Here is a 12,652-nt window from a genome sequence, read left to right on the forward strand (position 1 = left end):
TGCTTCCCATCACCTAAGACCCAAACCCATGGCACCCCAGGTCTGCACCACCTGCCCTCCCCTTTCTTTCCAATGTGATTTCCCACCTTTCTCCCCACAACACCATATACCCTTGTCGCCCTAAGTGTGATTCAAGAACCAGCAGATAGGTATCACCTGGAAGCTTCTCAGAAATGCCAAGCTCCCATTCAGGGCATGTGGCCCTGCCTTTATCTTCCTATTGCACCTGTCACTCAGCACCTGGCCCAGGATCCCAGAGGGACAATTCCTACCTGCCAAAGCTGCCAGGAGGCCAGCCAAGTACCCTCTCTACCCATGCTCATTAGCAAAGGTCTAAATATCAGAAGGTGCCAATAAATTATGGCTCTGTTCTCCAGATAGGTCAACCAAAGTCACTAATATAAGCAAATTTCACCAGACACCAGAAGACCGCTTTGGGAAAGAAAGCAAAAAGTGGCCAGAACATTGCCCCAAGCTTGCTGGAAGGGCCCTCACGAATCCCTCCTGTCTCTGTTGACTTTTTAGTTGCCAAAAGAGGGTGATGCCAGCTCTGTGGCTCAGGACACAGCGGCAGTTAGAGGCTCCTAACCTCAGGCAGAGGACTCGGCACAGTGGGATAACATCGAGTCACTGTGGGGCAGGGAATAAAGGGGACATAAAGGATGAATGGCTCCGCTCTTGGCACCCTGAATTCCTACCTCATTGTGAGGAAAAGAATCCCAGGACACTCTGACCCAGGCCCCGGTGGGTACAACACAGGGTGAGGGGGAATGGCATGAACAGGGAACAGAGTGGGGTCATCCCATGCAAACACAGGGAGGTAAGAAGGCCCATGGACACAGGGCCAGCGGGGCTGGGGCAGCCAGAGCCAGGCCAGAGCAGTCGCTTCACTCCATCTTCTCCGTTCCACTGTCTGATTCCAGAATTCAGGCAAGCCACCAGTAAGTTTCTAAGGCTATCTACGGGGGTGAGATTTTTTTTACTCAGAAACATCTATCTGCTATCTCCTGGGTTTCACATCCCCATAGAAAAGTGACGGTCAGAAGAAATGGAAGAGAAAAAAAAAGCTAACAAAGAAAAAGTCTTGTTTCCTGCCTGCCTCCCTCCCACCCGAGGCGATTTCAGCTTCTGATGTTGTTCAGGAAAGTTCCGGAAGGAGGGGAAGCTGGTCAGCAACAGTCCACTCACCTGCCCAGGACCCTTCAGGCACTGCACAGCCTGCTTGTGGGTGAGGCCGCACAGACTCACTCCATCCACCTGCAGGAGTCGGTCACCTGGGAAAGGGATGGATGTCATGTCATGACCTGGTGCCTGAGGCTGCAGGAGGTTCCCTTCCAGGAGGCCCCTGCCCGGCGCCCCTCCATGCAGCCTGGAGAAGTGGGAAAAGAAGCTGAGGTGCCAGGTGTCCCCCTGGAGTCAGCAGGAATCCTGCCTCTCTGAGCAGCCTCACTCCCTTCTTCTCAGGCACATCACAGATCAGGGATATAAAAGCCTTTCTATTATTGGCTCACAGAATGGTTGAGCCAGCTCTGTTCAACCTTATCCTTCCTCCTGTTTTCCTGTGAAACCGTTTTTGAAGGTATTTTCAAGTCGCTTAGATATTTATATCTCCAGGATGTATTTTTTTTTTATTTCAAAAAAAGGTCAGGGAGGCATGGTTGATGCTGGGGACACCAGAATTCTAGGGGAAATGGAGATAAGTAAGATCCTAGGTTCCCCTTTTGGCTCAATTCTGGCAGTTTTGGAGACCGATAAAATTCACCCCCTTCCGTTAGAGAAGTGGGAGCTGAGCAAGGGCAGACAGAAGGCTCAGGTGTCCTCCCCGCATGTGCGAGTGAGTTTACCGAGGCCCACTTGTCCTCCAAGGGAAGCAGTATGTTTTCCCATGGAGGCCAAAGAGCAACACAAGTCTTTTAAGTCTTCTACTATTTTTCTATCACCAATGCTTCCCAGTGTGCCACTGCAGACCCCCCAACCTATCAAATGGGCAGGGTAGGTTGTATCACCCCCTTTCCAGGTGAGAAAAGCATGACCTGGGGAGGCAATCATTTGCATGAGTTTTCAGAACGGGAGCAGGGCAAGGCCTAGAGGCTGCCCCTCCCAGTGCAGGGCTCTTTACACCATGCAGCACAGAGTTCCCAATGAGACCCCATCCCCATCTCTCACCCTGTAGGATCTGCCCTTCCTTGGCAGCTGGTCCTCCAGGAACAATGGATTTCACATAGATACCACCATAGGGCACGCTGGTGTTAATGCCACCCTGAAAAACACAACAAAAAACTCACCACCCATCTTTCCTCCTCCAGGAAGCCTCCCCAGCCTCCCCAGCTGCCCACCACTCTATGCCATGACCTCACCTCTGACTGGCGCTGTCTTCTGTATTCACCTGTTCGTTTAGATTGTATTCTCCACTGAGCAATAAGATTAGATGTTCATAAGCTTAACAATAGAAACTATGTGAGAGATCTGGGCATGTCCTCAGCCCAAGCACTGGTACACGGCAGGTGCTCAGCAACTGCTCATGTGGGATGCACCACTATCTCTCTATAGGTAGTGACCAGCGTAGGTGGATTTGGCTCTGGGCCTGAAGGCTTGTGCCTGGCACGTCTTGTGTGCTTCGTTGGGCCAAAGGATATGTGCATTTTTCATTATAATAGATGTTGCCAGATTGCATCCCTATGTGAATATGATATACTTATTCACATTTCTACCAGCTTTGTATGACAGTACCATTTTTCTACATTCTACCAGCTATATTTGGCCAAGCTGGTAGACATAAAGTTTAAAATTTTATTTTAATTTAATTTGTATTCCGTGGTTTTTCATGGGTTTGAGTGTTTTTCATGTGTTTAATGGCCATTTGGATTTGAGTGAGACATTTCAAGAATTATTTTTGAAATTAAATATCTGCAAAGAAAATCCAAGTTTTTGCCAGCCAAAGGAAATCACCAACCTCTTCTCAGCAAATATATATTTGTGAATAACCCAAAATTTAGTGAGTTTTTCAGATGAAAAATATCTATGTTTGGTGTCTGATAGGGCTGTTACCCCAAGCCAAGAATAAACGGACCATATTTCATATCAGCCTGTTCACTCCACGTGGATTCATGAGCCTTATTGCTTGGTTTCTTACTTGGTCCCTTAAAATCATCTACTGATGACAAACTCATTGCAAGCTTAGGGTCCAAGAAAACACATATCCTTGCTCTAGGTACACAGCATTATCACAGGGGAAAGCAAAGAATGCCCTCCATTCACATATCTCTTGAATTTCCTCTGAAAATTTTCATCAGCCATAGCGTGTCCTTACTTTGGTGGGAGATGCCATTCTATTTCCCATCAACTGTTAAATTCAACAATGACATTCCTGAAATCCACACCCATTCCAGGGTCTCAAGGTAATGGATCACTTTCTTTTTTTTTTTTCTTTTTGAGACGGAGTCTCACTCTGTCGCCCAGGCTGGAGTGCAGTGGTGCGATCTCGGCTCACTGCAAGCTCCACCTCCCAGGTTCACGCCATTCTCCTGCCTCAGCCTCCTGAGTAGCTGGGACTACAGGTGCCCGCCACCACGTCCAGCTAATTTCTTTTATTTTTTAGTAGAGACAGGGTTTCACCGTGTTAGCCAGGATAGTCTCAATCTCCTGACCTTGTGATCTACCCGCCTTGGTCTCCCAAAGTTCTGGGATTACAGTCATGAGTCACCGAGCCCAGCTGGTAATGGATCTCTTTCAATACTCAGTAATAAAAGCAGCACCTTCCAATCTCTGACCTCTGGATTTTCACCAGCTTTGTGTGTGCCATTCCCCTACCCCTTGGGTAAACACAGTTATATGGGTAATCTCCTTTCACAAGGGTCTACCAGGCAGAGTTCAGAAACCAAATGCAAAGTGTCAGTCCTGATGGAGGCCTGGCCCTGGGATGTCTAGCAAGAGGCTCCACACTGATCCTGTGCTGGATGACAGTGGACTGCCCCACCTATCCTTGGCCAGATGACAGTGGACTGCCCTTCTCACCTTTAGCTTGTGTCCCTGAAGCCCCAATATGCTTCTCTCTCTCTCTGCAGTCCACCTTGACCTCAGAGTCAGGACACATCTCCCAACTCTGCCTACACTGCCTCCTCAGGAGGTTGGAGTCCCCTAGTGCATGCCCTGCTCAGCCTGAGGTTCCCCAGTACCTCTGTTTGTCTCTGAACTCATCCCCCAGTGCAGGCCCCCATTGGTTTTTTTATTCACCCTTTACATTTGTGCAAACTAAGCACACTGTCAGAGGTTGCCATCTGGGTGGAACGGCCACCAGGTTCTAGACGGACATCTTGTTAACTGCTTTTCAAGCTCTCCTAAAAACTCTTACAGTTACGCTGAATCCAAGTGTCCCATCTTCTTTAACCAGTTCCACAAAGTAGATTTCACCAGCACCAATTTCCGGAGGTGTTGGAGGACAAGAAGAACCAGCACCCTGCCGTAAACAAACAAACAAAAATAAAGATGGGGTGAAGGCAGATGTCACCTCTTAGCTCTCACCTGCTCTCAAGAGCAGGCAGCATTGCACCTCAGAAAGATCATGAGCTTTGGACTGGGCCAGCAGGGGATTCATTTCCAGCTTTATCAGGCCTTCTCCATGTGACCTCAGGCAAGGCAGGAGGAAGATGAGGGAGCGATGGGCTGGGCTGATGCCACTTCTAGGCAAAGAATGCTTGGGTCACTGTTCATGTTCCACTGTCTTTCTGCCTAGAAGATGGGGTCTTTTGTCCTATCTGCCCCCTTTACTTAGTGCTTTCTAATCACCATGAATGTTAGAAAATTCTAATGATACGCAGGAAAATAAACAAGCTGGAGGAAGCTGAACAACGAAGCCTCAACTGCTGAGGTTGAGACCTGAAGTGAGAATCTAAAGTCCACCATACCACAGGATCATCTGGCCACAAAGTTGGTCATGAGACCCTGAAGAGCCTGCAGCATTTGGGTTGGGTCCTACAGCCTGCACCATGGTCAGCATGGCCTTAGAGCTCCCTTGCTCCCCTCAACTGCCCCTAGCCCCAGGAAACCAACTCTCAGGCTTGCCACCAAAGAAGCCCCAGCCTGAAGGCCTCTCTGCTCTGCTTCCTGCCAGAGAGCACCTACCAGAGGAAGGCCTGGGGTGAAGGTTTCTGCTCTGGAGGCCAGTCCGAATCCCAGCTCTGTCCCCTGCTCCCTGAGAGAGCTTGGGTGTTCTCCTTTGCTCTCTCTGTCTCAGGTACCCCACCCATAAAAGGGGTTGATAATAGGAATGATCTCATTGGGTTACCATGGAGCTTCCATGAGCTAATACATATAAAGTGCTCAGGACACTGCCTGGCACACAGGTAAGCACTCAATGAATGGCAGCTACTATCGTTGTTCTTCCACCGGCCTCCTGCATCCATTTCCTCAAGGGATGTTCTGTCCAGGTGAGCACCATGGCCAATTAGGAAGGCACTGTCATTCATGGAGCCCTATTGCATGCCAGATCCTTGTGACAGGGGTCAAGACACACTACCCCAAAATAGGGCACCTTGGCACATTGGAGGAATTGGAGAAACAGCGCATGCAGGAAGGTTTCTCTGACCTTCCCCTGCCCTTCTCTTCTGAAGCAGGCCCTAAAACCTAGGAAGGATTTTCTAACCTTCCCCCGAAGCAGGGCACAAGACCCTCAAGTGAGAACGCCCTCCCTATATCTGGAAAAATGGAGCATCTTATGTGGGAAGACACAGGGACTGAGAGAGGAATCTGAACAAGCAGGCTTTGCTGAGTTCCTCCCACCTTACATACTCCTGCTTTTTGTCTTATCTCATTTCTCCATGACTCTCCATTCTTCAACAAATATACTCAGGGAGAACTGTTTCTTCAGGTCGTTTCCATAAGAAGGCTCACATGTCACATAAAACTTATAGTAAATACACGTGGATGCTTTTCTCATTAATCTGTCTTTAGTTACAGGGGCCCCAGCTGATGAAGCTAAGATGAGTAGAAGAAAGAGACAGGTTTTATCCCCGACACTGGGCATAGTACCTTAGTTTCCACGGCTGTGGACAGACATCATTATCTCCATCATAAAAAGAGAAATGAGGTTGAAAGAGGTGCAATAACCTGCCTGTTTCAACCAGCAAGTTGTCCCAGTGAGAATGAGAAGGGCATACACTCAGCCTAAGTAAGGGAGGAGATGTCGTGGGAGGCCTGTTTTCAAAGGTCTTGGCAGCCTTTGGAGAAACCAGTAATATCAGTTCAGCACCTGGGGTTGAAAACACTGGGTGCTGTGACCACCCCTGAGCCTGAAGGGCGAGAGAAGGGAGTGGTCGATGGACCCTGATAGGAGCTGTGCTCTTTGTAGAGGGACACAGCCAACCTGTGTCAGCACAGGGAGACAGTGGGATGAAGGGTGTGCAGCTGAGACTCCAGCACTGCCACCCTGTCCTCACTCATCCCACAACTGCAGGCTCCTCCTGAGGCTTCTCCTGAGCAGAACCAATCAGAACACAGCAAGGTGACTCAGTCCATGAGCACCAGCTGTGCAGGGCCCAGAGCAGAATGGAGAGGCTGGGGCATGGGTCTGGAGGGGCCTAAGGAGACAACACCACTTAGAGTCCAAAGAGACGGCAGAGGACAGCAGAGCTGGGACTGAAGCACACAGCCCTCCATACACCTACTCCAGATCCCATCTTCTTCCTCCACGGGGTATGGTCAAGAGCAAAGCCACTGAGTTCCCAGCTTGAGGACCAATTCAAGGACAAGAATAGGAGGTGCCTGGTTGCCCACGCCTTGCCGTTGGCAGCAATCAATTTCCTCATGGTGCTATTATCATAACAATTATAATTAGTGACTAAGGACTCCAGAGGCACCCACACTGAGCCTGTGCCCAGACACTGCCCTAGAACTCTGCCTTCTTCTATGCATTTTTCTCAACAACCATGCCATGCAGGCATTTGCTTCTGTATGCAAATGAGGAAGCTGTGGCTCAAAGGGGCTAAGTAACTTCCATCCACCTGACATGGAAAACAGAGAACAGGAAGGGCCTAGGGGCCAGGCTGTTGGGCTTCACAGCCTGTTCTCTTTCCTCCAGATCTAGAAAGTGAACCAAGGGATGATTACCTTCAATGGCAGAAAAGAAAGCTGATGTCTCAGCCTGGGCTCTAAGTTCTGCACCCCAGCCATGTCTAGTTCTTCAATATTTCTGTCCTGGTCTTGTGTGTGTGACAACAAACTTCCCTGGTACCCGAAGCTCAGGATGTCTGTAGAGGAGACCCCAGAATTGGCTGTGCTATTCTTTTCTTCATCTGGGTTATTTCCACCAACACCTATAAAAACAAGCCAAGAAAAAGTCAACAGCTTAAAAAGGCCAGTTTCTTGATGGCATCTCTGTGTGGGCACAGCGTTTTCCTCCAGTGACAGAGGGATCTTTTATAGCTGCTTGGGTACAATGTGAATTTAGCTTCTCCTGAAAGATGTTACATTTAGATTAGAGAAAGGGAAGATTCTACATGTGATTTAGAAACCTAGATAGAGCTTAAGTGACCCAACTATGAATGCGTAGGCTCAAAAGAAGTTCATAAGGCCAGCTCTCCCTTATTAAGCTCTAGCCATGTGATGGGCACCTTAGATATACATACATATAGGAAGATATGGACATCTTCCCATCTTCTCAGCAAACCCACCAGGAAGGTGTAATCCCAGTTCAAACATGAGAAAACAGAGTCAAAGCTATTAAGTATCCTGCCCCAAATCCTACAGCCAGCATGTGGGAACTGTCTTAAACCCAGCCTCTCCTGGACACCCCACTGAGCACATCTGCAACCACCATGTGATCCAAAAACCAACGTATCAGGTTCTTTTGGGAGGCTTGGTAATAACCAAACTGCAGGCCCCTGCGAGTGAAGGCTGGGCCACTGATTCCTGCTTACCCCGTGTCTGACTCGTGAGCTGGCATAGAATAAAGAAAAGAACATGAAGTTGTGAATCAGTAGAAAAACCTTGGGCAAGGTACTCAACATAACTGAACCTAAATTTTCCTGTATCTAAAGTAGAGATAATATCAATATCAATAATATTGTAGAGTTGATGAGGCTTAGAGATTATACATAGAGAAAAGATTTTACATATGTAAAGAAAGATAAAAATATATATGTATATAGGAAAGATATATATTCCCTCATATATATATATATATATGTATATGGCTCTCATACACACACACACACACACAGAGACATGCACAGCTTAGTACATGGTAGAGCCTCAATAAATGTATCTACTGTTAACATGTTATTATTAGCTGCTCAACAAATATATGTGGGAGGAATGAATAACAGTTAGATTTTCTTTAGACCTGGATACAAGTAGATTTACTACTTTTGATACAGACTCATTAACACTCAGGGAAGTGCCCAAACTCACACGCTGAATGAATTCAATTTGAATAAATTTGATTTAATGAATTTGATTTGAAGTTATTCAAATCTAAAGGTATCCAGCAGGGAGTGGCAGGGCCACTGTTTCATAATGCTGTATTTCTGGCCATTTCATTCACAGATTCTGTCATCATTGTCCTTCTGGCAGTATCATAAGCATCGGCTTATTCTCTTCCACATCCTCCATGAAAGGCGAGGATGGGACTCACGATTGAATTGAAAAGTCAAGCCATGCTGCAACTGGTGTCCTGCCTAGTAGACATATGAGCTGGGAGACCTTCTTTGGTAACTGAAACTCAATTTATTGTAGACCTTGACGGATGCTCATGATGGACATTTTATCTGTCTGATCCTGATCTCCAATCTAGCCCAGCAGCCTAACCAGATAGAAGAAAGTCGTGGTAGTCAAGTCTCTGCCACGGAGACCCAGCCAGCATCACCAAGGAAACGTCTTCCTCTGGCAGTGGTCCAGCTGTATGAGGAAACCCCACCATGATGAAGGCAGCATTGCCAAAAGGTGGCTGGGGCGCCACAGTGAAAGGACATTTTATTCCCAGCCATTGTGGGAAACTCATTGTCTGGAATTCTAATGTGAGGTTTTGGTTTGAGAATGGCAGACCTCAAGTACTGCTTTTTGACAACCTCCATCACAGCAGGCCATCCTTGGACTATGCTGAATTGTGATTTGGTCACCTGCATTGTGTTTCCTGATGACACATGGGACAGTTTGACTGCTCCTGTCAGTGGAGGATGTGGAAGAAAACACAGGGATTGCTGAACCACCGCAGAAAGGAGAGCAGGGGCGCTGGGAAATCCAACAGAGACAGCAAGCCAGAGACTGGCATTGGGGACATACTGAGGCCAGCCCCTGGGAAGGCTTCAACCCCAGGATGAAGGGTGTGGGGCTGAGACCCCAGCACGGCCATCTTCCACCATCCATAGCTTCTGGATGGGGGAGCTGCATGGCATTATGTACATGTACCAGAGTGAGAGAGCGTGCACGGTGTTCAGAAGGCAAGGCAAATGCAGTGCCTGCATTTAGGACCTAGAAAATGCTGGCTGGTGTGACAGGAAGTTCTCCTGTATACAAAGGAAAACTGTACGACACCCCTGAAGTGTGAAGAAGCAATCGTGAGCCTGAATTTGCAGGCGGTCTGCTGTTGGTTTACAGGATCACCCAACCAAAAAGCAGCAGTGGTCTCAGGAAACTAGGGAGAAAGGATGTTAGCCTCCTCCCATTACTTCCTCCAGGCTCCTCAAGCTTGCTCCCAACAAAAACAATAGTATTTTCCTTTGATAAAGGCAGTTGTTGCTCTCTCATTCTTATCTAAAGGATGAAGAAAAGCATCATTAAAAAGTACTTTACTCTTTAGGTTGATCAGGAATATGCACATCAAGTAAGAAGAGCGAGCTTGCCATGAAAATTCAGCTTTAAGAACAGGCCAGGTGCAGTGGCTCACACCTGTAATCCCAGCACTTTGGGAGGCTGAGGTGGGCAGATCACTTGAGTTCAGGAGTTTCAGACCAGCCTGGCCAACATATTGAAACCCCGTCTCTACTAAAAAATACAAAAATTAACCAGGTGTGGCGGCGCATGCCTGTAATCCCAGCTGCTTAGGAGACTGAGCCAGGAGAATTGCTTAAACCCAGGAGGTGGAGGCTGCAGAGAGCCGAGATTGTGCCATTGCACTCCATCCTGGCAGACAGAGTGAGACTCCATCTCAAAAAAAAAAAAGGAAAATCAAATACCACATGTTCTCATTTATAAGTGGGAGCTAAATAATGAGAACCCATGGTCACAAAGGGGAACAACAGACACCAGAGCCTACTTGAGGGAGGAGGATGGCAGGAGAGACAGGATCAGGAAAAATAACTACTGGGCACTATGCTGAGCACCCAGGTGATGAAATGGTCTGTACAGCAACCCCTGTGACATGAGTTTGCCTGTAATAACAAACCTACATGTGTACCCCTGAACCCAAAACAAAAGTTTAACAAAGAACAGTTCCTGTCTCCTCCCCAGCGGATTGCTATATCTAAACCCAAACTATAGAAATCCTGGAGCAGACTCTATCAACAAGGACTTTGGGTGGCAATAAAAAGGTCCTCCCTGCCATGCAAGGAGAGTTGACAGAAAAAAAAGACTGGTTGTATCCAGCCGTGTCTAACAAAATTAGAGTAGGTTACTCCCTTTCAGCAAGACAAGCAGTGGTAATGCCCATTCTGCCCCTGAAATTGCAAAGCTTATTAATTTGTGCCACTACACTGCTTGTTTGCAAGTCAATACCACGAGAAAAGCAATACAGAAGACCTACGTGGACTTCAAGGTCTAGTACCTCACAGTAATCATGTACTCCTGAAAGCAGGGAAGCTCTCAAGCTCCCCAGAGCCGGTTAAAACATACCTTTTGACTGAGAAATAATTAATTCTATGTTTTCAGGGGAACTCTGGATCATCCTAACAGCCATGTTGAATGTGAAGCCCTCCAGACTGATGTGATTCAGGGCTAGTATCTGCCCTCCTGGAAAAATAAAACATCTCAATAATCCTTCCAAGGAAATAAAAAAGAGTGGTTTCTTAAAACAGTATCTCTAGTGATTTAAAAAGATGTACCTGGTTTGATCGTTTTTGCTTTTTCTGCTGGTCCTCCAGGTATAATAGAAGATATAAAAATGCCAGGGTCAGCTTGGCCTGAATACTCTCCCTCATTAATGACAAAACCTGTAATCCAAGATGATAGTCCATGATCAGATGATACTTAGTGATTTTGCTGTTCAGAGAGGTTAGGTTATTTCCCTGATATCACACAGCTACCAAGTGGCATTAGCTGATAGTTACAGTCAGGTCTTCTGATCCTCAAATAGAGGATCTTTTCTACTCTGCCATGATGCTTGAAGAAAGGTGGATTGTTCCCCATTAGTAAGCACAGCTAAAACTAGGAACACAAACCACCAATATGCACTGGATTTTGCTCCAGTAGATAATGAGACATAGGAAATAAATGATTTTTCATCAAGTACCTTGTCTCCGTACCTTGTTTCTTATACAGTTTTTAGGGTCTTAGAAAGTGGTCACTGGTAAGAGGTGAGATAAATTGACTCTTCTTTCCCACTGCTGACTACAGGAATGTTGCTACATGGTATTAGGGGAAAAAAATCTTTTTCTGCAATGTACTTAGATGCATCCCAAAAATGTATCAGGCTTAAAAGAAAAACTTGGAAACAAAAGTCCCATTGCTCTTTAGGGACAATTAAAAGGAGAAAAAAAACAGAAGTGATCACTAGAAAAGGCAAATTGGGTGAGGAGTGATAGGAAAGGGGAGTAGACAAGTTGAAAGGGAAAACAGCACCCACCTCCCCACTTTGCCCAGTGGTAGAGACTGGGCCTCACCTGCAGGGAGCTCTCTTACCAAAACCACGATGTGGGTCACGTTTCAGTGTCACACACACGATTTCTTGGCCCGGTTCAGCTGTAAAGCTCTTCCTCCTATTATTCTTTGACCCTAAAGGTAGAAGCAGAGCACCACATTGTGCTTTTCCCCCAAATTATTTGGGAGCTAATACAAAAGGAGTAAACAGCATTTCACACACGTGCGCGCACGCACATTCACACGCACACATTCCTGAAAAAAAGTAGCTCATATTTAATCTCCCAGCAGTGCTGGGAATGGACACCTGAACACACACTCACATGAGCCTCTCTGGAGTGTCACTCAGTGTTGCTCAAGTTCCAGCTTAAAGAGCAGAGGCAAGAACAGGATGGGCTATGGTGCTTGTTTTCTCTATGACTTACTGTATCTATTTTTTTCCGCATTGATTTTGGGACAAGACAGAGGATAAGCAGAGATGTATTAATACTTGCTGAGAGTGAAAACAAAAACAAAAGCTAAAATAGAGATGAGACAGCAAAGCCTTCCCATCCCAGGCCTCAAATAACCAGGGGTGACAAGGTGCCAGCAGCCCAGCCTGTGTGACCTGTGGTCTTCCCCTGGCTTGGATCATGGAGGAGCCCCAGGCAGAGCCCTGAAGCTGTTCCCGGAGAGCTGGAGTCCTGGAGTGGGGCACTTCAGTGTGTGCCACAGTGTACTTGGGAAAATCCCCAAACGGTGACCCACCACTGCAATCCTTCCGAGTCTCTCCCTCCCCCAGGGAACTTGGCAGAAATTGGCAGACAGCTACTGGTAAAGAGTTGCCTGGCAGTTTTCCTGATTGATATAGTTTGGCTGTGTCCCC

The 12,652-nt window shown here is 47.1% G+C and overlaps 1 protein-coding gene across 1 annotated transcript in view; it reads right to left on the reverse strand.

Moving 5' to 3' along the window:
* The window catches only part of FRMPD2 (FERM and PDZ domain containing 2), a 95,048-nt gene that overhangs the window by 16,930 nt on the left and 65,466 nt on the right, over positions 1-12,652 (reverse strand). Inside the window, exons 17-23 of the mRNA XM_063727554.1 lie at positions 11,830-11,922; positions 11,034-11,141; positions 10,825-10,941; positions 7,105-7,310; positions 4,352-4,456; positions 2,167-2,260; positions 1,189-1,274 (exon numbers count right to left, since the gene is read on the reverse strand). Of these exons, the coding sequence (XP_063583624.1) occupies positions 1,189-1,274; positions 2,167-2,260; positions 4,352-4,456; positions 7,105-7,310; positions 10,825-10,941; positions 11,034-11,141; positions 11,830-11,922 (809 nt within the window). The remainder of the gene's footprint in view (positions 1-1,188; positions 1,275-2,166; positions 2,261-4,351; positions 4,457-7,104; positions 7,311-10,824; positions 10,942-11,033; positions 11,142-11,829; positions 11,923-12,652) is intronic.

This window comes from Pongo abelii, chromosome 8 (genome assembly GCF_028885655.2).
Source record: "Pongo abelii isolate AG06213 chromosome 8, NHGRI_mPonAbe1-v2.0_pri, whole genome shotgun sequence".
Taxonomy (NCBI): Eukaryota; Metazoa; Chordata; class Mammalia; order Primates; family Hominidae; genus Pongo; species Pongo abelii.